A 24455-nucleotide genomic window follows, 5' to 3' on the forward strand; every position below is an offset into this window, starting at 1 on the left:
CGGTCTAGCCCTCCATGAGTTCTCTTGCAAGGCTGACAGATCCCACACTGCCCCAAGCCCTACAAGTCTGTCCCACCAGTAAGGAATGATTTACATCACTTCTTCAATTTTATGGTTCATCCCAACTGCAAAGCTCCCTCCCCACCCTCACCCCAAACATTCCTAGAAGTTTCCAAAGGTGTCTCACGTGTTCATCTTTAGCCCATTCAGATTCTTCTAGCTCAGTCCCCTCAGTGAGGCTGCCTACAAAATGCAGTTAAGGGGAACCCTAGGGTACTTCCCCTACTGCCCGGTTCCACACCAGGGGTTTGCCAGCCAGGACCCTCAGCACCCACTCTACTGAAGCCCTGCTGTGTTTACACACAGAAGGAGAGAATGCCACACTCTCCCGCTCTGGGAAACTTTATCAGCTGGTAACATGTCCCTTTGAGAAAACAGCCCTTCATTTTTTTGCCTATAGCCCCTCTCCTTTACTTCACAGTTTTGTCCCAGGGCTGCTGTAGAACAGACCACAGGATCCTTTCTGTTTCCTCACCTGCGTTCATCCTCAGACACCTTCTGTAGACCCAGGGACAGTGCGGGATGCTCACAAGTTCTCCAAACACAACCAGGCTCTGAATCCCAACTTAGCCTTGGGACCCCTACCGTCTACGCAGCTGACTCTTAAGGTTGCTTCCGTTTTCAGCCAGCTCAACTGCCAATCAAAGAGTCCCTGTGGCCTCCCACCTTCCTAATAGTCATGTCCCAGGAGGAAGGGAGAGGGAGCTGCTTCCATGTCCCCTAGACTTTAGGTTTCCAGCAGTTTCTGGCACAGCTCTTTGAGGCTGCTTGCTCTAATCGTGCATGGCACCCAGCATCACCCGGTGGCCCAAACTATATATCACAAAAACTACATCCTGCCAGAGAAAGGAAGGGTTAACCAGCGTTCTAGAGACAGAAAGCCCCACGTAATTGTTGTCCAGGAGGAATTAAAATTGCTGAGGATCCTGGGCCACGAATTCCAAGTTCAGCCGCAGCAGCACCTGGTCAGATTAGCAATGAAGTTGGTTAGAGCCTGGCCCAGAAGCGTCATCTGTCTAAAGCTGTAGGCAGAGTGATGGGCTCTCATAAGTGTGAATTGCATTTCTTTATTTTTTAAATTATACTTTAACTTCAAGAGGACTTGCCAGGCAGCCATGTCTCATCTAGAAACAATGTCAGGGGGTAAGGGCCCCCAAAGATTATAAAATGACCACCTCACAAACACAGAGGAAACATTTGTACCTGATTTGATTCCAACATGTTAGCAAGCTGTCAATCACTGGTCACATTACTCCATCCAACAGACACACTGTCTAATGACACGCAACTCAAACATGGTGGCTTGGCACTGCAAGAGAGCGTCCTGGCAAGAGGCAGTGAGATTTTTTCTCTACGTTAGGTGTATGTGAGCTCAGGAAGCCCAGATGTTGCTGGTGATAGCAACGCCCGCCCGTGAATAGGGAGGGAGATTGAAGATGTTGAGAGAAACTAGCTTCTTCCTATTAATCCAGGAACGCAAGCAAGTCCAGTTGGGTCCCTGAAGCAAGTTGCTATCAGCTTCTCACCATACTTTGAATATGAACTGATTTAACTTTGTATCTCCATTTAATGGAGCCAAGAAAGATCTGTATGTGTTCACTTACAGACCTGCTCTCTGGGGGTCTGATACAGGAAATGTTTTCATATCATAGAAAAGCCTAGCGCCGAAAACGGTCTACCCAGAATTAAACAGCTTGAAACACATAATATACATCAATACCCACTCCAGACTCTCAATAGCTACCACATCCTGTCTATAGACTAACATCTTCCCTCTCTGCTAACTATGAACACTCATTGTCAGTGCTCATAGCTTATGAACACTCATTATCAGTGCTCATAGTTACTACTGTAGTTATCATGCATTCGCAGGGAGGGGCTGGTGTAAGGAAATGTGTAGCAAAAAGATTAAATGTGTGAATGAAACAGGCCTGGCTTCAAATCCATTGCCTGTTGGGTGACCTTTGGCAATTTCTGTATCTTCAGTAAGCTTTGGTTTTTCCCATCTGTAAATTGGGAATTAATAATACCCATGCCCTACTGTTGTGAGGGCTTCACTTATAGGTGAAGCACTTAACACAGTGCTTGATGTTCCATAAATGTTGGCTTAGTAATCATGAACAGCACTTCTTTGTGCCTTTACTGTAGTTTCCCCACTGTGTCTTCATGGAGTAAGCAGTTAAGAAAGCAGTAGGGATAGGATACAACAATGCATGGGAAGGAGCCCAAAAGTCCAGAAAGAGAGGCCGGGGTACTAGACCTCATGTGTTAAGCCAGGTGTCTGGGCCCCTTCTCTGATTTCACTCTTGCAGGAGGAGCTCTTTGGAACACCTGGATTCTGTTCCTTTAAGAAGGGAGAACCCAAGGAGCAAGTGTAAAGCAGGGAGGGAGGTAGAAATGGCCCAGGGTAGATCTGACTGCCAACCGCAGGTATGTGGGTGTTATAAACAAGAGAGCCACATGTGTTTCATGGCATGCCACGTCTGGGGTCCATACTTCCTCTCTCTGGTTCTAGCTGGGCAATGGCAACTACATTCATTCATTCGTCAGGAAACATTTATGAAGTGCCTACTGTGAGCTGGCTGTAGCACACGCCCCCTGCCCTCTTCCGTGTGAGCCTCTGGGGCAGCAGGGATGAGAAGTGATTTGCAGAGGGGCGGTTGACAGCCTGAGGAACTCGAGACCTCTACGGCCTTTTTGACTGCATGAGACTTTGCCGTTTTCTAACTTGGGACACCCTCCTGGTGTTTCTACCAATATTTTTGGCTTATTTTTCTACACCATCCCTTGCTCATAGCTTCCCAAGGAGATCAATGTAAGAATAGAAGCCCTGTACTTCAAATGGTAGTTTAAATTCATTTGTAACACAATGTAATTACATAAAAGGAAGCAGTCAGGTATCAAACTGTGTGGATACACACAAATGACTCCCTCATAAGTGTTAATATTTCCAACAATGGAAGACATTTAGTTAAATCAAATGAAGATGGCAACTCATTAAAATTTGATTTTCCCTCCTATCCTTTTTTATCTTTTAATCCTCCATATATGGCACAGCTTGTTCAGTTAAATAACACTCATTAATTAAATCTCATCTTCTAGCTGTATCTATATTTTTATTTATTAGGAAAACCTTTAGATGCTTATAATCTAATTTAGTTGGATTACTGCTTGGACATCTCTAAGTAAGAAAACTGTGGGGTTTTCAGGTGGAATTACTGGCTAGAGGAGGGTGTGGGAGAAACCAAGTTCTCCCCTGGCAGGAGCTGGCAGACAGGCCTCTCCTCTGCTGGGGGGCTTAACCTAGATTTGGATAATGAGGGCACCATGCATTCAGTATCTTTGTTGACTATGGGAAGGGGTGGGAGGGCGAAATCTATAGAACAAGGTGTAAACTCAAACACCCCTATGTGGGTGAGGCAAGCCCAGTATAAGTAAGTGCATTAAATAGGGTGTAAGATGGTAAGGAGTGGGAATAATCTGGAAACTAAAAGCCCTACCTATGGAGGGCAGACACAACCCACCACTGGCTGAATGTTGCCATGTAGAAATGCAAGCCTAGTTTTGCCAAATTTTCCACTTCTTCAGTAGAAGCCAGAGATCCAGATTGGTACGCATACTCTCCCAATGTTTTTTTTTTTTAATTTTAATTAATTTATTTATTTATTTATTTATTTTTGGCTGTGTTGGGTCTTCGTTTCTGTGCAAGGACTTTCTCTAGTTGTGGCAAGTGGGGGCCACTCTTCATCGCGGTGCGCGGGCCTCTCACTATTGCGGCCTCTCTTGTTGCAGAGCACAGGCTCCAGACGCGCAGGCTCAGTAGTTGTGGCTCGCGGGCTCTAGAGCGCAGGCTCAGTAGTTGTGGCTCACGGGCCTAGGTGCTCCGCGGCATGTGGGATCTTCCCAGACCAGGGCTCGAGCCTGTGTCCCCTGCATTGGCAGGCAGATTCTCAACCACTGCGCCACCAGGGAAGCCCCTCTCCCAATGTTTAAGTTGGCAAGCAACTCAAAATTTATGAAAATGCTGTACAAGCCATTCAAACAAGACTGGGGGCCAAACGAGACACCCATCTGTGGCCACTGACACCTCCAGTGAAAGATGAGTGCTGAATGAGGAAACATCATTTGCCTGGATTGAGACTTGCATAGCTTTGGCTACTTTTCTTTGATACCCCACCTCTCCTGGTGACTGGTTTAAGCTGGCGGGAGTCTCGTTACCCTGATATAACGGTGATACTTTGCACTTACATGGTGAATTTTTCTCCAAGGAGCTCAAAAGACTTTGTGTTGCCTCAGTCAAACTCACAACAAGCCTGTGAGGCCAGCAGGAGGCTCTTGCCCCCCAGTGCTCAGTGAGCGGCATCAGAAAGGATGTGACACGAGGCAGCTAGGTCGACTCATTGGTTTCAATCCACGGTCTACACAATGGGCAAATACAGTGTTCAAGAAGCATGGGCAGGGTTTCCATTACTGCCTCCTCTGCTGCCCTTTTTGGCTTCTATTCCTTGCATCTGCTCCAGTTGACAGCTCAGCCCCAGATCTCAACAGTATAGGCCAACTGAGCCAGTAACTTATTCCTGCCGTGCGTGTGAGTGTGTACACGTCTTGTGTGTGCATGCATGTGTGTGCACCCATCTGACTTCTCAGCAGGCCCAGCATGGTACATCCGCACCCATTACAATATGTCTCTGCATTGGTCATTGGTCTAATGCCATGCTCTGAAATGCTCCCTTTGCAAGTGCTCAAGACCTAGAAACTCCAAATAGGTATCTTCAGGAATCTGGATACCTGTATTTTACTAACCGTGCCTGAATAATTCATGCTGCTTGAGGTCCCTATGTCCCTTTCTCTTCCTCAGTCTGATAGAATTACAATGGTGGAGGAGAAGTCTTTCCCGTACAGAGCTGGCATGTGTGCCCTCTCTATGGCCACAGTGGATTAGTGGGAATGTCCGTGTGAAACAGGCGCAAGGGCTAGAGCAGTGCAGTAAAGGGCCAGGAACAAGGATCTTCCCTGAGTTGCCTTGGGGAGAACAGCCAAGAAAGTAACACTGACCATCAGTGATTGGAGCTCTGTCACTGCCATCACTTCCCCTCCATGACTGGGTTCAAGGGCTTTCCTACACAGTCCCCCTGCCCAGCCCCTTCCCCTCGGCTTCTTGGGCATATGTGCTCTCTGTCTTGCTCTACTCAGGGGAATTCCATGGGCTTTGCAGGCATGACCCAGAAGGAAGACTCCAGTACAGCAGTGTAAACCTGTTGATCTTTACCCCAGGACAGCAGAGTACAAGTATCCTGCATTTTCTAGATTACCTTGCTCTTCCCTCCAAGTTGTCTCAGATCAGGCTGCTGATTCCTGGGAACAGTTCCCAGCATGATATTCTGCTACAGTCATTCACATTCTCTGCATGCGAGCATGCCATAAACATCCTTCAGAGGAAGATGCAAAACGAGAGAAACACCTGGCCATTTTCAAATGCATGTGTTGGGGAGAAAACTAAACTTATTGACATTGGAACTACAAAGGCTGTCATACCCACCCAGCTTGCAAATCTGATCCTGCAAATCAGGACACTCTTCATTAGAGTCAAAGGAAACTGCCTTTACCAGGGATGCAAACTTTAAAGATCTTGCAGAAAAGCAATGGAAATCCTTCCACAATCTAGTCTGAGCCACAATTGATTGAGCCTCCTGAATCAACCATAATGTTTTAGCTCGTCCAGTAGATCAAAATCAATACTGAATATGTTTAAAGTACGTAGATTAAAAGAACGATTTCTTCATATATATGAGTATAGCTGAGTATATAAAGAAATGGCTTTTTTGCTGCCTTGGGAGAAATCGACTTGTGCTTTCCATGTGGCCGTTCAGAATGGAAGCTTTCAAAGTTCAGCCGAGGCTGCTCTTGGTCTCCATACATTACGCTTCTCAAAATATTCAATATCATACAAACAAATCATCATTTGTATTTTTAGAACAGATAAGCAAACATACATTTGGGGGAGTTCAAGGGGCACCATGTTGGGGACTCCTCTGTCATAATGGCCTCAGGGTGACATTCTAGAAAGTCAAAAAAGGGAAGGTAGCCACTGGCATCCTCAGTGCTGCCAAATCTGGTAAAGCCCAAAGTGCCCATGGTACAGTGTGTAAAATGCCAGCGCAGGTGACGCTCACCGTAGATCTGCCGGCAAATTCAAGCCCACCTGGCTGAACTGGCCTTCGGGTTAAATTTATTCCTGAAGGCAGACAGTGAAATTCAAGGGAAGCGCAAGAGGCCAGATGCACTGGTCAGCAGGGAGTTCGGCCACTGCAGTTTCAGCTCGCAGCCCCACTCAGGTTTCGGAAGAAACTGAAGTGAAATTCCAGGTTGAGTTAAATACCTGGCAGGACCACAGGTCGGTTTCAATGCATCTGACCTCAGCTTCCTGGGATGCCTTTACCTTGACATGTAAATTTCCGCATCCATCACCAGTGAGATTGGGTTACACTAAGCAATGCAACCTTAAAATATTTTCTGAGCGGTAAAAGCAAACGATTGCAGTGTTATAAAATCCCGTCTTTTAGCAGACATGAAAATGTTACTGATACTGATTGCAGCAAGGTAAAAAGCCACAAGCCAAGACTTTGAGGGGAAGGAGGCAGAGCACCTGAAAACAGCATGAGGCTGACACAGGAAGACAGGAGTTAAAGCCAGCTGGGAATGGCTTCAGAAGCTAGAAATGCACATTGCTGGCGGTTTTGCTTTTCATTTGTTTTTTCTTCCCAGGCTGGGGCTTCACCCCTTTCTATTAAAACCCTGACAATGGCTCCCAAGAAAGATGATCTCTGACAGGACCAATTCCTTTGGTTTGGCCAATCCTGCCACCCAGCAGCAAAAGTACTACCCAGAAAGAGCCTGAATGATCCCCTGCACTGAGCAGGAATACAGAAGGTTCTCTGTAAGTGCTAGCTGGCTTGAGATTCCCTGGGTATGACCCTCTCAGCCATTTCAGAGAGAGAAAAAGAGAAAGCACATCAGATCTGAGGAGAAAAGTTGGAAGGAAAGAGTGAAGAGCCACTGTGAGTTGGCTTCAAAAATACTGTGTTTCTTCTTTGTTATACAGCAGCAACTAACACAACAATGTAAAGCAATTATACTCCAGTAAAGATGTTTTTAAAATCTTATAATGTTAAAAAAAAAAAAAATGCTGTGTTTCTTAGCTGCCAAAACAGCCCATTTGTTACAAAGTCAAGAGCTGGATTGGAAGAAGGAATAGCAAAGGGAATAACCAAACCTGAGTAAATGCAGGGTTCCTCCTGAGTTGGGAACATGAGGGCTTGAACAAAGGATGTGCTGGCCTGTAACCTAGTGCATACATTCAAAATGGCACAGAATCACCCCCAATGGAGTGAAAGATGTTCCTTGGGAGGATGTGGAAACATCTTACTCTTTATTGTATAAAACAGATTCATGGGGGAGGAAACAGTAACCAAAACTGTTAGGAAATATTCATCTGGTGGAAGAGGTGATCAACTGATTCGTTTCAGAACTTCAATAGAAGTGGCCTCAAGTATCTTTCCTGAAGACACACTATGGCTTAGGAAGCTTTCTTCCACTTCACATTTCTGTCTTTATCACCCCTTGCCGGCTGACTCAGGCTTACACCAAATCGGTTTGGACTGAAATAAGGAGACGGGCCAAATAATTGATGTCGTATATGTTTTGAATTTACGGATTGACTGACTTGCCCTTTCGGATAATAATAGCTGATAGTTATTGAGTATTGACCATAAAACTTGCCAGTCCTGGTGCCAAATTCTTAACGTTTTGACCTTCTCTTGTCAAATCTTCACATCAGTTTTGCGAGGTGGAAACTGTTGTCATCAGCATTGTACAGGTGAGAAAACTGGCTCAGAGAGGTTCAACAGTCAGTGGAAGTCTTAACTGGCAGGGACGGGGGGAGGTGAGCTCTAAATCCAGGTTGACTTGACAGAGACCAGGTGTAACCAGTGCACTGTTTTGATCAGCTGCTTTGACCCCAGGTAATTACAACAAGAGGATTACTTTGGAGGCCGGCGATGAAATCAGAGTATATATGGGCACCAGGGAGCCACCCTCACCTACTGGTAAGGTCACCACCTGCAGAAGAGTCTGTTTGGTGATGGAGAATGACCCCCCGCATTAGTATGCTTTGGGGTTCTCTGCTTTACCAGCGCCCCCTGGCCAAAGAGTGCCCTAACTTATCTCAGATTTCGAAAATGACTTACTGCTCCTCAGCATAGGCATCGTTGACCAACTCCCCTAAATTTAAGTTGACTTTCTATCAGAGTTCACATTTCTACCAACTTTTCATTAAACTGATTATTCAAAACAATTCAGAGTTAGCGTTCTCACAGCAACTGTAACTCTGCCGTGACTATATTAAGGTGTAAATCGAACAGCATGTTTTGCAATGAAGTTAATTTTATATTCACCAGAGAACTGAGTTATAGTTGCTGTGGGAACCATCATTTCGAATCTCTTGACTTTCGTGCATTTAAATTCTCAACCACAGCATTGCACACTGTAGCATATTTTGCATGGACGCTTAATTTGCTTCGCACCGTGGCCTGTCTACCCTGACCTTGGACATCTTGTCAGAGACTAGCATAGCAGCCTTCTGGTTTTCCCAGCCTTCCTTCTTATCCTGGTACCTATGACACAGCACGGAGAAATCACCAAGAAACCAAAATGGTTCCCATTTTATCTTTAAAATGTTTTGGAGAGGTAACTTTCCTTAGAAGCACAGTCAGGGGAGAGGTGCCAAGTCTCAGGCAATGTCGACTAAAGCAGGCGATGCCATTGCATTTGTGTCGAGCCAGGATTCTCATCCAAGGGTAATTTTGGCCCTGCGCTGTGTTATTCAGTACACACAGGGTGACCTCTGAAAGCTCCAAGACCTTCCAAGTGCCATTAATCATGCAGGCATACACAGCCATACATAAGAACTTATCGGAGCTCCGGAAAAGCTAAACATTTCCCAGAGCCCCATAAAACCCAAGCATCTCTAAATCAAGAAGCATTTCAAGGCCTCTCTAAGAGGGACGTTCAGCAGAACTGGAATAGAACTCGGGCTAAGTCCTGGTGGTATACAATTGGTAACATGTGCCAGGGTAAAGGCAGAGGCTAGCAGAGCAAGTGAAACTCTGAGATGGTTAGAGACGTGAGCGTTCCATCTACAAGGATTATCGATTTTTGCAGCTTTATTGGAAAAATCAGTCATGCTTTCTGCCTCCCGGGGATTGCTCGGCTGCAATTTGGGAGTGTGTATGTGTGGAAACTCGGCAGGTTAAGCAGCTGAGTAGCAGCTCCCATTCACCATTCAATTATCCATTTAGCGAAAATGTGACAGCAGAAACATACTGCTGTTTTGCATGTTTAAAATGTATTTGAAAGGAGGGATTTTTTGTTTCTCTGTAAATGAGAGGATTTCCAAGAGGAAGCTCTTGCCTTCCTAAGGGCACACTCATTATGCAAAACTGAAGAATAGCACCTGACAACAGCATGGGCCAGATTGTTGGAATTCTATACTCTCGGAAAACAAGTCTCCTCATTCCTCATACCGATGGAGACTTCTTGCAAAATTGGTAGATAAAAACCCTATCATGACCAGCGACCTGCCCCCTAAGTCCTTGATCAGGTAAAATATGCGTTAAGAAAACGACTAGAACACTACATGCAAGTAGAGTTTCAAAGCGCAGGATACCGTCTGGACGACAGGGTTACCCGCGTCACAAGGATGGGGATTGTTGAATGATGAAGGCGCTGGTTTCGTGAGTCAGGGCGGGGTGGGAGACACCGTGCCAGCCAGAGGAGAGAAAGGAGGTGAAAAGCGGAGGGGAGATTGGAGTGTTTTTATTGTTTCTGTACCACGCAGAAAGTAAAGAAAACAAGATAAAATATGGTTACTGTATGAGGTCATTTGATATGCAGTGTTCTGAGAGCACGTCTTCAGAGGATTTGGAGAGATTGTTTGGTAGGGAAAGCTCGATAGATTAATAAACATCAATATAGATAGATAAATAGATATTGGATAAGTGATGGGTGGATGGGTAGTTGATAGATAGAGATAGCTTTAGTGTGTTTGAGTGCCACAATTCAGATGCGTCAAGCTGACCTATAGAGATAAACAGAATGCAAAGGGATTTGAAGTCCAGGATTAATTATCTGGGAGGATGCTTGGGGGTGGTCCAAGGAGGCCTTAATGCCAAGAAGAACTAGACAAAGTTGGCAGAATACATGCAGCCTGTGGTCTGAAGTCATTATGTTAAGAAAGTCAGGAAGTTCGTTTGCTGGAGCTGTTCCATGTTAGACTGTCAACCCTGACTCTAGGGACAGAGCCTGGGAGACCCCGTGCTTCTCTGATCTCCTCCACCCATGCTGCCCTTTCCCTTCACTCTGCTTGTTGTCTTTAATAAGGAAAAGCAACTTGGAGAGGAGGGCAGAATCCCGCCTCCTCAACCCCATTTGTTCACTGATTCTCAGCTGAGGGGTCAAATGTATTTGCATAACCGGAGTGCTATTTTATGGACGAAGTATTTTATCCTCTGCTTTTGTGTCTCAGAAGTCTTTGCTTTTGGAGGGATGTGTAGGGAACCCTAAACCCATAGAGAATTAGCCTTGCCACACAGAGCCTTTGGTAGCAGGGCACCCCTGTAGCCTGCCTGAGCCACCACGACAGTTACCAAGACTACCCCTATGGCCACCTCCTGGCCGGCCTCCCAGATCCCGCCCTTGCCCCATCCCTGTGTGTTCTCCTTGCACAAAGGGACCCTTTAAAACTTCAGGTCAGATCGGGCCACTCCTCTGCTCAAAATATCCCCAGAGCTCTTGTTACTCAGAATAAAGCCACTATCCTCAGAGTAAGCTGCAAGGTTCTGCATATATCTGACTTCTAAGGGAGAAATCCCAATGCAACATCAAGCATGTACGGAGTTGTTATAATGTGTCAACTTCCAGAATAAATTCATGAGCTTATTCTTTCATTCATTCGGTAAATATCTGCTGAGTATCTACCAAATGTCAGGTATATCTGTCCCCACCCCATTACCCTGTCCCCACATTGTCCCCTTGTTCGCTCCGCTCCAGTCACACTAGCCACCTTGCTGTCCTTCCAACACCCCAAGCACTCTCTGCCTCAGGGCCTTTGCACCTACAGTTTCCTCTGCCTGGATTCCTGTCCCCCCAGACATCGGCATGACTCTCTCCCTCCCCTCCTTTAGGGTTTTCACTCAAACGTCACCTCATCAGCGAGGACTTTCCCGGACCACCCCATACATAACAGCAATCCTCATCACACACCACCCCCATCACAGCTGCCCTCCCTGCTTTATTTCCCCCCTAGCAATTATCACCATCTGACGTGCCATATTGATTTCTTATTTGTTTACTATGAGCCTCCCCCAGTAGAATGTAAGACCTTTAAGAGCGAGACTTTGTCTCTTTTGTTTACCACTATATGTTCTGTGTCTAGAAAGTACCTGACATTTGGTAGATACTCAGCAGATATTTACCGAATGAATGAAAGAATAAGCTCATGAATTTATTCTGGAAGTTGACACATTATAACAACTCCGTACATGCTTGATGTTGCATTGGGATTGCTCCCTTAGAAGTCCTTTCACTTCCTGATATCCACACGCTAGACTCACCAAGGGCGAGGGGTAGAGCTGGAGACAAAGGGCAACCCTCTTGACTGGGGACCACCAAGCCACTCAGGCAGGACATCATGGGGTGGCTTCACCCGGCAGGATCCTGTCCACTTCTCATCTTATTAACAGAGCGGGTCAAGCTCCAGACTGACACCTCACACTACCCTAAACCACCTATAAACTCAAAATGGTCATTGATTAATCCACAGTGAGGAAAACCCACATCTCCTTCTCAGTGTATTCTCTCCCTCAAGAGAAATCTATATGGGAAAGGAAGTTAAGATCAGAAGATCGCCTGGGGAAGCAAAGAGTCAAAGCAAGGGGTGTGTTATTCCGATGCCACCCTCTCCCTGTAGAATCCTCCCTGGTTAGAGGGAAGCGAAGTGCATGGGCCCAGAGTTGGACGGGCCTGGGTGCAAACCCTCAGGCTACCGCTTTCACTGATTATGACCCTGGGAAAGTTCATTAACCTCTCTGAGCTTCAGATTTTTCAGCCACAGATGATGATAATAATTTGTACTTTATACGCTCCTTGAAAAGACTCAATGAAGTAATGAGGACGTGAAGTGCCGGGCACCGGGACCCACACTCATCAGTGGCAAGTGGTGTCCCTTCATTCCCCCCAATCAAGCAGGACGCACTCACTGCTGAGTTGACCCTGACTCTCTCCTGCTCCACGGGGCTCCCCTTCCACACCCCGGGCAGACCACCCCTCTCTGTTAACATACTTTTTTGAGCCTGAATGAGATTTCTCAACCCTGGGATCCTTTACAGTTTCACCTCACCTGCCTCTTGCATTTAAGGGGGATTCCGAAGATAACGTGTCACGTTATGTGCCCATCTTACTCAGGTAACTCTCAGGAAATTATCTCACTTTTCTCATTTCCATTTCCTCCTCTTTGGGGGGCACCTTCCTGGGGTCTTTGCTCTACTGACTGTGCTGATCCTGGAATAAACAGTAGGGGACACTCCCTCGCCATCTCCAATTCAAGTGCCAATCAGAGGCTCTCCCAAGCCACACGGGACCCTTCTGCTACTATTTGGGAGGTTACTTTTTTTTCTTTTTTGTTTTCTTCAAGGTTACTTTTAACAACAACACTAATAATAATAGCTGTCAGTTCTGGAACATTTACTATGTGCATTTACACATGGTTTACACATCATGCGTATTTTTGTGCATTAACACCTATTAACACTCATGCTAAGTATGATCAGTAATATGATATGTATTCTCTCTTTTAAATCCCAACAACCCTCTAGGATAGGTACCCTTCTTGCCCTGGTTTCATAGATGAAGAAACTAAGGAATAAAGAGCTTATAATTTTTGCCTAAGATTATACAGCCAAGGGATAGGGCTGGATTCAGAGCCCACTGCCTTCACCACGCTACTGCCACATGGTTACTGGGCTGACCTGGTACTTTGGCCCAAGGAGGCCACAGATACTGCTGGAGGGCCCAACGTCCTCAAACAAGTAACCCACTATAAAAGTCTGTGCCCTCTCCCTTGCCCTTGGCGGGGCGGGGGGCGTTCGCCTCCATGACCACCAGTGAAAAGAGCCCAGCCCTCACTCGCTGACCTTGATAATGACAGTTATCCCAGGTGACATGCGACTGAAGGGGTTCCTGGGACTCAGGACTTTCAGGGCTAAAACCCAGACAGTCCCAGGCAAATGGGGACAGTTGGTCCCCCTAGTTGAGAGCAGAGACTCTGGAGCCCGTCTGACGCCTGACGTCACATCCTGGCTCCACCACTAACCAGCTCTGCCACTTTGGTCAAGTTACTTAACTTTTCTGTGCCTCCATTCCCTCTCCTGTAAAATGGGAATAATACTAGGGCCTACACCATAGGGTTGTTGTAACAATAAGTTAATGCATGAGAGGCATATAAAAGAGTGCCAGGCACACAGAAATGTCTAGTTGAGGAATTGCTATTCTTGTTGTCATTCTATTAAAAGCTTCCTAAAATCCAGAGTTACGGTCCTAGGGCAGGTTCTTTGTCTAGCCCTTTTAACATCTCTAAGAAACAAACATTTAGTGATTTCCTTACATTTTCTAAAGTTGGGCTGCAAACAGCAACAACAAAAGAATATACATGGCAATTTATCATCAGCCTGATCTTAACACCAGTTAAAAGGGAGCCCTCAGCCTGCAGTAAGTAACAAGTCCGTGCCCACAGGCCTTTTAGGTGTTATTTGTATTTTTATGACCCTCCTGTGGCTATACGGATGCCCAGTGGGTGTAGAAATTGGATGGTTAAAAATAACAAAAAAGAGATCAAACCCGTGCCTTTGTCCCTATTTCCATACCAGGGAGGTACCACATTCATTATTTGCTGGACAGCTGTGGGAGTAAGCAACACGAGCTACAGCAACTTGATTATCCTCCAAGAACCAAATTAAACCATTGGGCTTTCTTATTATTGTCATCCCTGCCTTGGTGGAACTCTTGTTACCCTCTTAATCTACCAACATGCCTCTCTCCTCCCTCGCTGGCTGCTCTATCCTGTCTCTCTCAGTCAGGAGGGATCAGTTTATTCCAAGGTGAAAGGCACGGACTCCTCCAGCACTCATCCACGGCCGCTGGCATCAGCTCAGTTTTAGACCCTGTACCGGAACCAACTGTTTCTTTTGCTTGGGGAGGTGTCATCCATCCAGGGGCTTGGGGTGTGACCTGCAGGAAGCTTTTCCCTTTGCCTGGCTGCCGAATCAAGGGCCCAGTGAAGCAGCAGAAGCGCCACATGGTTTATTTATGCATTCATTCAACAAACAGCTTTAATGCCAGGTGCTGGGAAAACAGCCTGTACAACAGAGTCAGAGTCGTTTTGCACTCGGGAGGCTTGGAGGCTCCCAGGAAGTTGGGCATTGAGGCTTCTCCACCTCAGCTGCACAGAGGAACCACTTGGGGAGCTCAAGAAATCAAAATACTGATGCCTGGGTCTCATCCTCAGAGATTCTGATTTAATTGGGGGTGCAGCCTGGCATCGGGGTTTTTCAAGGCTCCCAGGCAATTCTAATGCGCAGCCTAGTGGAGACCCACTGCTCTAAACAAAAGAGGAATTAGAATGATGGCGAGTGCTTCAGAAGGAGTACGTGGTGCTGTGAAGTCATGTGATGGAGGGGGAACCCTGAGCTGCAAGTCAGAGAGCCTTCCCTGAACAACCGCTGGCTCAGCCAAGGATAAATGGCTTTGCCAAGTGAGTGCAGGGGGCAGAATTTAGGGAGAGGGATCTGCAAAAGTGCAAAAGGAAGAGGATCCAGGCTATGTTCTAGAACAGAGGAGGGCAGCGTGGCCAAGGTCAGAGAGCAGAGACTCAAGTGACAGGAGATGAGAAGGGGAGAAATGGACAGGTTCCGATCAGGCAGGGCCTTGGAGGCCCTTTTAAGGAGTTAGGACTTAAGCCTGAAAGCAGTGGTTCTCACCCAACAGCCATCGGAACCTGCTGGAGGGCTTGTTAAAATGCAGGTTGCCTGGCCCCATCCCCCCAGAGGTCCTGAATGGTGGGTCTGGGATGGAACCTGAGAATGTGCATTTCTAATGAGATCCCAGGTGATGCTGCTGCTTCTGGTGTCAGGACCACACTTTGAGAAGCAGTGCTGTGATCTAAAGCGATGGGAGAAACTCCTGGTACATCGGCAGCGGGTTCCAGCGTGGCCCCGGTTGGTGTGGGCCTTCGCAACCTGCTGATATTTGCCCATCACTATCCATGACATCCTCCTCTGATGGGGTGAAGTGGGATAAAGAAAGGTGTTGTTCCAGGGGAAGAAAGCAGGCTCCCCTCAAGGAAAGCAAGGCTTGTGTTGGACTCCAGTGCTACTGGGTGATAATGACTCAGTCCCAATTCACTAAGTAATTGACATGGGATTTCCCTCCCAAGAAGAGCTATTCCCGGTTACTGCCGCCTAAACTCTGTTTCCTCCCCTCATGATTTCTACTTTTTTTTTTTAATTTTATTTTATTTATTTATTTTTTGGCTGTGTTGGGTCTTTGTTGCTGCGCGCAGGCTTTCTCTAGCTGCGGTGAGCGGGGGCTACCCTTCGTTGCGGTGCGTGGGCTTCTCATTGCGGTGGCTTCTCTTTGTTGTGGAGCACGGGCTTTAGGCACGCGGGCTTCAGTAGCTGCGGCACGCGGGCTCAGTAGTTGTGGCTCGTGGGCTCTAGAGCGCAGGCTCAGTAGTTGTGGCGCATGGGCTTAGTTGCTCCGCGGCATGTGAGATGTTCCCAGACCAGGGCTCAAACCCGTGTCCCCTGCATTGGCAGGCAGATTCTTATCCACTGCGCCACCAGGGAAGTCCGTGATTTCTACTTTTTAAAAATTTGTGTTAATAAGAGTTCAAAGCATCAAAACAGTACAAAATAAGATGCATTTTGTTTTCTGAGCCCAAGGCTGAGCCCGCTGCCTTCCGTTTCCCAGGCAGACAGAAATGATGCTGATCAGTGAGAATCCTGGTGCATCCAGGAAACATGCAGCATTGACACCTGGATCCAAACTTACATCACCTCATGGGAGCTCTGCTGTTTCTGTTGCTGCTGGGGTGGAGGGGCATGACTTCTGCCTTACGAGCAAAAGAGGAACGTTAGACCATGGAAAGGATCACTGCCCTTCCCAGCCCTCCCCCTCCCCCTCCCTCCCCACCCCTATGCAAACCCTTAAAGACATACACACGCTGTTGAAACAAAGAGGAACATCTGCCTCTGGATTTTCCACAACTTCTCTGACAAAGCAGGGGTAGCTGTTCAAGCTCAGGTTCATGGCTGAGCATCCATGCCAGTTTGTGCCTGGAAACGGTCTCTTCACCACTCCCTCCTGCTCACAGAGACGAGCAAGAGGACAAGCCTTGCTGTTTTCTGGGACCAGAGTGCTTCTTTGGCAGTCAGTCTTCTAAAATTAGTTGGAGTTTTCCCCGGAGTGTCTCGAAACACCAGATTAATTTTCTGAGCATTTGTCACTGCTGTTTAGTAGAAGCGGCCACCAAAGCCCCGGTGATCCCCAGTCCCCAGCACCTCAGCTGTTTGCAAGTCTAAAGAGTTCTGGAGTGCAATGGCACACTCTGTTACATATTTCCAATGTGTGTCCGTTCCTCAGTTCCAACTGTGCACAGCTCTGAGGAAACAGTCATGTTTAAAACAGTTAGGGGAGGGGGGTTCCCTCATTAAGTTAACAAGCAAAAGTACAATGCTGCCCAAAAGAAAGTCATCACTTATTTCACCTTCAACTCTCTTGCCCCTCAGGGTCACCCTCAGCATCAGTGGGTTTTCTGAAAACACTTCTAGTGACATTACTAGATTCTTGGGTGGTGGGCAAAGGGGAGTGAGGATTTCCTAGGATGTGATGCAATCACACACTCAGGACACCCCAGAAGCCTCCATTTCTTAATTTGAAATAGGATAGGCTCTTGTTTTTTTTTCCTGATCTGGAGGTGAGGCAAGAAGAAGTGGCCTGCACTTCAAACTATGCCCCCCCAAAAAAAGCGTGCTGCTAATTATAATATTTGTAATATCAACAGTTATATCAACATGAACAACTCTAAGTGCTACTCTCTATTGAGCATTTACAATGTGCTCAATCTTTGCCTTTATCATTTCATTTTACCCCTCCGACATCTGTATAGAGTAAGTATTACCATCATCCCTGTTCGTTCATTCATTCAGCAAACGTTGATTGCGTGTCTGTCATATGCCAACTATTGTTCTAGACACTGAGGATACCTCAGTGAACAAGAGAGGCAAAAATCCGAGCCCTTGTGCAGGTTGCATTCTATTGGGAAGGACAAGAAATAAGATTTATTAGCAAGATATATAGTTTTACAGATGGGGGTGAAAGGTGAAGCTACCAGCTCAAGGTCACACAGACAACAAGAGGCAGATCTAGGTTTTAATCTCAGACCTCTGACTCCGAACTGGGTTAAGGTTTTCCCCTTGGTTCAGAAAAGCCTTCCTACAGGGGTGTAGCCCAGGCTGCAGTAGCTCTCCTAATGGTCTCTTGAACCAAGCAGGGACGTCTCCCTTCTCTGGCTTTCCTTGTCATCTGTCTGCGTTGACATGCAGCCTGTTTTGTGTTTTCACTTGCATTCCCATCTGGGTGTTGCCCTCTCTGCTTTTCTAAGGTGCGCCTGATGTTGAATGCTGAAATCCTACTTCTCTTTGCACATCCTTTCTACCGTATTAACCACTTATTTCTACCTCTCAATTGCTGCACATGGCAGAACGTTTCTTGATGCTTTTTTAGAAAAGCCTTTTATGGCAATTATAGCTTTCTTCAAGTACATTTATGCTCCCCTTTTTACTGTGCTGTAGACATTATTTTGCTCACGCCTAATTTTTGTTAGGGCAGAAAGCCTGCCTATCTGGTAACTGTGTCGATGGATTTTTTTTTTTTCCCCCCAGTCTTTGGAATCTTGTGTGTAGAAAAGTCTTGGAAACTATTCCATCTTCACTCTGCCAAAGGCATTAGAGATGCTGATTTCAGTCAAAAGTCATTCATTCATCCATCCCCTGACTCTGTGTTGAGTACTGGCAATACAAGAGTAAACAAGATAGACGTGGTCCCTGCCCTAACAGGTTTACGTCATAACAGAAATGCCCAGAGCAGTTGTACACTGCACAGTTCTAGGGGCCCCATTCAAATGGCAGTTAATGACGATGTGCACCTTTATTACAACAATTTTCCTGCAGGTGACAATAAAATGTCTTAAGGAAGGGCTGCTACACGGGCTAGCAAGCATCAGGGAATTGCCAGACAGTTGTGATTCAGTGTGGTGGATGGGATAAGATAGGGTAGGATAAAGGTACCATGACAGGTGGAGCTAGCCTTGATTTGGGAGCTTTGGAAAGGCTCCCTGGAGATGACTTGGGTGAAGGATGGGTTGAAGTTAGGCAGATAAGGAAAGGCCGAATGGCTTCAGTCTGAACAAAGCCTAAAGTGATATTGAGTTAGGCTGATGTGGTGACAACCAGTTCATTTAAGATCTGGAAGCCAGGGTAGGGACTTCAGACTTTGCCCCAGGGTCAATGGAAAGCTATAGAAGTATTTTCAGCAGTGTCCAGAACAGAGAGAAATGGATGATGGTGCAAGACCGGAGGCAGGGAGACCAGTTAGATGGCTTTGACCAGAGTCTAAACCAGAGATGAGGATGGCTTAGGTTAATGTAGTAACAGTAGGGGTAGGAGTGGAGAGCAGATTCTAGAGATATTTAGGAAGAGCAGGTAGGGCTTCTTATAGTAAAGAGGAAAATTAGGCAGGACTTGGTTTTTGACCAGATACATGAGATGAGAGAGGAGGCGGGGGAGGGTAATTAACAATGACTCCAAGGTTTCAGTCTTGGCCAGTGGGGTACATGTAGGTGCCATTCATTGATCAAGGAATCAGAGTTTGGGAGGGGAAGAAAGATCAAGAAACTGAATTCTGCTGAGTTTGAGATGCTTGTGAGTGAACAGATGGAGATGCTGAAATGCACGTTGGAGTCCAGGTCCAGAGATCAGGGAAAGAGCTGAAAATTCAGGAGTCATCTGAATATATCAGTGTGCTTGGCTTTTTTTTTGTTTTGTTTTTAATCCCAAATTTCTGCATCAGCTCTAATTTTTGTTAAGACAAAAAGCCTGCCTACCTGGTAACTGTGCCAACAGATATTTTTTTCCTAGTGGTTGGAATTCTATGTGTAGAAAAGTCTTGGAAACTATTCCATTTCCACTCTGCCAAAAGTATTGGAAGTGTGAGAGAACCATCCCAAGATATCACTGTTGCCCTTGAAAGTTCTCCCTGGGAAGAAGACTTAGATCTTTGAGAAAGAGGTCCCACTAGCTTCTCATAACTCTCAGAAGAGTCTATAGATGAGGGCCAGGCTGAAATGATACTGGCACCACCTGATTGTTTTCCATTCATTTAAGCACCTACTATGTGCCTGACACTAGGGCAGGTGCTGGGTTCCAACAGCAAACGGGGAAATCTCAGCTCTCATGCAGCTTTAGATCAAGGGCAGGGTTTCTCAACCTCAGCACCACTGACATTCGGGGCTGTATCATTCTTTGTTGTGGGGACTGTCCTAGGCATTGTAAGATGCTGAACATCCATCCTCTACCCACCAGATGTCAGTAGCATCCTCCCCTAGATGTGATAATCAAAAGTGTCTCCAGACATTGCCACATGTCCCCTGGAGGGAGGGATGGGGGACAGAATTGCCTCAGTTGAGAATCTCTAGTCTAGGGTCACGATAGAACCTGAAGTCTCCAACAGCCAGCTCGCCACCTGCACAAAGAATCAAACAGCTGTGCCTAAGGCCTCCTGTATCGGTGGTCTCAGAGATAGGCACTCAAGGAGGAGCAGTGCTAGCTAGCCTGAAATCCAGAAGACTCCATGCAGGAGACCTCATGGATCCCAAAGTATGAGCCCGTAAGCCCAATTCAACTCCAGTTACAGATTCCTCTCCAGAGAATAGCCACCACCTGATACCCATTTGCCCTCCAGACTAATTACTTCCTACGTTTTGTTTTCCCTTAAGTGGAGGCTGGCTTTGCACTTTACAAACACAACGACTCACCTCCTCAGAAGGCCACCAGCAGAAGGAACTTGTGCTGGGGGTAGCTTGGGGTTGCCTAGCAACGCCACGCATTCACCAAGGCTGCTTTCTTCATCTTCAAGCTAAAAAACAAAGTCCTGTCCATTAATTCCCAGCTGCCCCAAAACCTCTCAGAGATTTGCGAGCTTCCCACTGTTCGTGTTTTCATCTTCCTCATACGATATGGAGAAAACCCACTACTGTGGTCTGTTTATCTCGCTTCAGTGGGTCAGGGGAGAAGGGGGGGAATCGAGAGAGAAAGAGAAGGGGAAAAAAGCCTCGTTCAATCTAGGAGCATGCATATTTTGAGTTCATATCTCTGACTGACATGCTAGTAGTGTTCTTCGCAAATTTGACTTTTATGTAGTGGACATGGGTTTCCTACACAGTGAGGCTTCTGTTGAGACTTTGTGCATGATTTTATTCAAACATGAGACCTCAAAGTAGCTAAATAACAAAGCACATATAATAGATACCGTGCCAGGTGAATGCTGGTAGGTCTGTCATGTAGTGTATTCTCTGTGATCCATTCCCTAAAACTTCCTGGTAGAAATTGTAAAGCTGGGGGTGGCTGGAGGTTGAAGGTACTCTCTTTTCCTTGAGAATTTGTGAAATGTCCCTTGAGCTTTTCCTACTGAGTTGCATTTTGCTCCTGCAGAAATATTTGTGGCATTTCTCTGACACCCACTGGGGCTGGCTTCCCTTCCCAGCGCTCTCTCTCAAAGTATAAAGGGGGAAAGTCACAGGTATTCCAGGCAGGGCTGTGGTCACCTCCTTGGTAAGGAAGGAATGGAAATGTGACTCTTTGCTTTGTGAGGATAGGTATGGGGACAAGTAAGTCTTTTTTCAGATATTCAGACACTGATGATTTGCTCACATCCTGGATTTAGTGCCAGGTTCTTCAACAAAAGAAAAGATTCGCTGGTGATCATCTCCTCATTCCTCCTCTCAAGACAGCTTGTCTTCCTTAGAGAGACTTCTGCATGTAGCACGTCTCCTCTGTTGCTTACCTTGTTCTCCCAGGTCCTAACCCATGCATACCACATTCTGGAAAGGATGGGAGGGAATAAGCATTGAGCAGTGAAACTCCTTAAAGAAGTAAATTTCAACTCAATTTCAAACCCTCCAGCCCTTTCTTAGGAGGAGTCCTTTAAATTCCCACCGCTGCCACATGCACAAATTAGGTTTATCGGCATTCTTGTAAGGGGTACTCGAGGGAAGAGAGGAAGGCTGCCAGGTGACGGCCTCTGGAACGCTGGAGAGAGAAGTAGGGGGAGATGCACACTTACGATTCAGAAGATTTGGGCCACAAAGGTTTCAAATCAATTACCTCCATCATTACAAAGTGCTCCATCCCTCCGCCACGGCCCAAGCTACCCTGCTCTTTGTGTGGTTTAAAAATAGATATAGAGGGCTTCCCTGGTGGCGCAGTGGTTGGGAGTCTGCCTGCCAATGCAGGGGACACGGGTTCGAGCCCTGGTCTGGGAAGATCCCACATGCCACGGAGCAACTGGGCCCGTGAGCCACAATTACTGAGCCTGCGCGTCTGGAGCCTGTGCTCCGCAGCGGGAGAGGCCGCGACGGTGAGAGGCCCGCGCACCGCGATGAAGAGTGGCCCCCGCTTGCCACAACTAGAGAAGGCCCTCGCACAGAAACGAAGACTCAACACAGCCATAAATAAATAAAAAAATAAATTAAAAAAAAAAAAAAAATAGATATAGAAAGAGATGGAGATAGAGATGGTAGCAGATGTCAAGAGAGAATGAGAGAGAGAGAGAGAGATATTCAGGAGAGTTATTTTCTGAGGACAATTAAATTAATGGTCTTTTGGAATATATTTAAACGTAGTAGGGAAACATACCTAGGTTGCACAATGCTGTAAATTTCCTGGAAGTCATTGCCTTGTACAGTACACTTAAAACAGGTGAATTTTATGGTATGTAAATTACACCTCAGTAAAGCCGTTAAAGGAAAGAAAAATAAAAACGTATCTAGGAATTCTTGCCAGCAAGTAGGTTTTGTGAGTGCGGCCACATCCTACCAATCCTGTGCTTCTCTCTACATCTTATAAATGGCGACAGAGGCTCTGCCACAGAGACTCCCCATCTCTCTATAGTGCACCCCACACTCTTTCTCTTCTTTCCTCATCCAGGGTGTCTTTGCCCAAGCTCAGGTCAGGGGAGTAGTAGCTGCAATTGTTTTGGGTGCTGGAGCAATTAGGGAATGAGGTAGGCTGCTGATTTCACACACCCCCCACAAAAGGAAAAGAAAACCACAAAATAGGAATCCCTCGAACCCCACTGCCTTCCCCCATGGGCATAAGCATTCCTCTATCTTTTCCCGATTCATGGCACTCAGCACCTACTCTTTCCCCAGCCTTCCAATCCTGCAGTATTTTAAAATCATGCCATAAATAGGTTGAATGATTGGCAGCCAACATTTTTAAGTGCCCCTTAAAGCGAAATACTACAAAAGTATGAAAATAGCCCAGCAGAACCATCCAGCTCTTGGTCCTAAGAAGCTCATGCTAATCGCATGTAAATTTAGCTTTAAAATTCTGAAAGATGGAGGGCACTCTGCCTCCATTCTGGGTTGACAGGGAATTTTCCCTCTTCTGCAGAAGGCTCTTCTGAAAACAGAAAGAAAGAAAAGATTTTTCTTGAGGTAGCATCCATCCCGAGCCAACGGGCTGGAAATAACGGCCTGGCTAGGTGTGTCGTAAGCTCAGGGCTAGTTTAGCTTTCCGGAATGTTCCCCACTTTGGGAAGGTTGCCTCAGACCCCTACGCACAGGTCAGTGTCACTGGGGATCCTCTGCATCTGGGCCCCTGCTAACGTCTTGCAACCGCATGAGTCGCCTGCTTCCCCGACTCTTCCCGAGGCAGGTCCGGGCCCCACTCTGCGGCTGGCCCAGCGGCTGCCCTGTGGCCTTGTTCCCCCTTTGCATGGCTCCCCTGCTGCCCCAGCGCGGCCTCACGTTCCTCCTTCTCATCCTCTCCATTTCTCCAACCAGATGGCTGCCCCGATTTGTGCAACGGCAACGGGAGGTGCACACTGGGTCAGAACAGCTGGCAGTGTGTCTGCCAGACCGGCTGGAGAGGGCCCGGATGCAACGTTGCCATGGAAACCTCCTGTGCGGATAACAAGGATAATGAGGGAGGTGAGCAAGCGTCTTCTAACTCCCGGCCCCTCAAGAGCAGAGCATTGTTTATAGATGGTCATCATGAGTCCTTTATCCTGAAAGACCTCCCCTCAGCTATTGTCAAATGTTGTTGTAACATTTCCTTTGAAGCAAATGCGGCAGAGAACGGGCGTCCTCGGGCCAACGGGGGCTCCTGGAGACATGGGCTGGGGGCACTGGGATTGGATGCTGGCTTTGGTTTCTCAAGTACACGTCGCCACAGAAAGGTGGCTGGGCCCCGGCTTTGCCTTTGGGTGACCGTCCCTGCCAGGCCTTCCAGGGCAGGGAGTTACAAACAAATCTGTGCTGGTGATGACAGTATGTGCTCACCCTGAGCTAAGAGGTGGTAAGCAGTGCATCCCTTCATCCTTTCAGCCCTTTGAGATGTTACTTTTACAAATGAGGAAACCAAGGCCTAGAGAGCAATTAAGTAACTTTTTTAAAGATAACTTAGTCACCAATAGTAAAATCATGACCCAAACCCAGCTCTGACTCCAAAGTCCACGTTCTACCCAGTGGTTGGCAAACCATAGCCCTTGGGCCAAATCCGACCCACTGCCTGTTTTTGTACCGGCCTGCGAGCAAAAGATGGTTTTTACATTTTTAACGGTTGCGGGGAAAAAAACCTAAAGAAGGAGACTATTTCACAACACATGAAAACTATGTGGAATTCAAATTTCAGTGTCCATAAGTAGAGTTTTGTTGGAGCACAGACACGACTATTCATTTATGTTTTGTCCTGCTTTCACCCTCAAAGGCAATGTTGGTTAGTTGGCCCTAGACAAAGCCTAACATTTTTACTCTCTGACCCCTTACAGGAAGTTTGCTAACCTCTGTTCTGTACCCCTAGCTGAATTTTCCTGTGTTGTTTCCTGATGGAGTGCTAAGATTCTGGGGCTAAATGCGGTGCAGTAGCATATGGACCACCTGATTTCCTAAGAACACAGAGTCATGCTCTCCCGTAACATTAGTACACGCTTGTCATCCACCCCTA

At 46.7% G+C, this 24455-nt stretch overlaps 1 protein-coding gene across 3 annotated transcripts in view; it reads left to right on the forward strand.

Moving 5' to 3' along the window:
- The window catches only part of TENM2 (teneurin transmembrane protein 2), a 988081-nt gene that overhangs the window by 849535 nt on the left and 114091 nt on the right, over positions 1-24455 (forward strand). For all 3 annotated transcript variants that reach the window (XM_061188437.1, XM_061188438.1, XM_061188439.1), the window contains one exon: positions 23294-23440. In XM_061188437.1, coding sequence (XP_061044420.1) covers positions 23294-23440 — 147 coding nt within the window. The remainder of the gene's footprint in view (positions 1-23293; positions 23441-24455) is intronic.

This window comes from Eubalaena glacialis, chromosome 4, assembly GCF_028564815.1.
Source record: "Eubalaena glacialis isolate mEubGla1 chromosome 4, mEubGla1.1.hap2.+ XY, whole genome shotgun sequence".
NCBI classification, from domain to species: Eukaryota; Metazoa; Chordata; class Mammalia; order Artiodactyla; family Balaenidae; genus Eubalaena; species Eubalaena glacialis.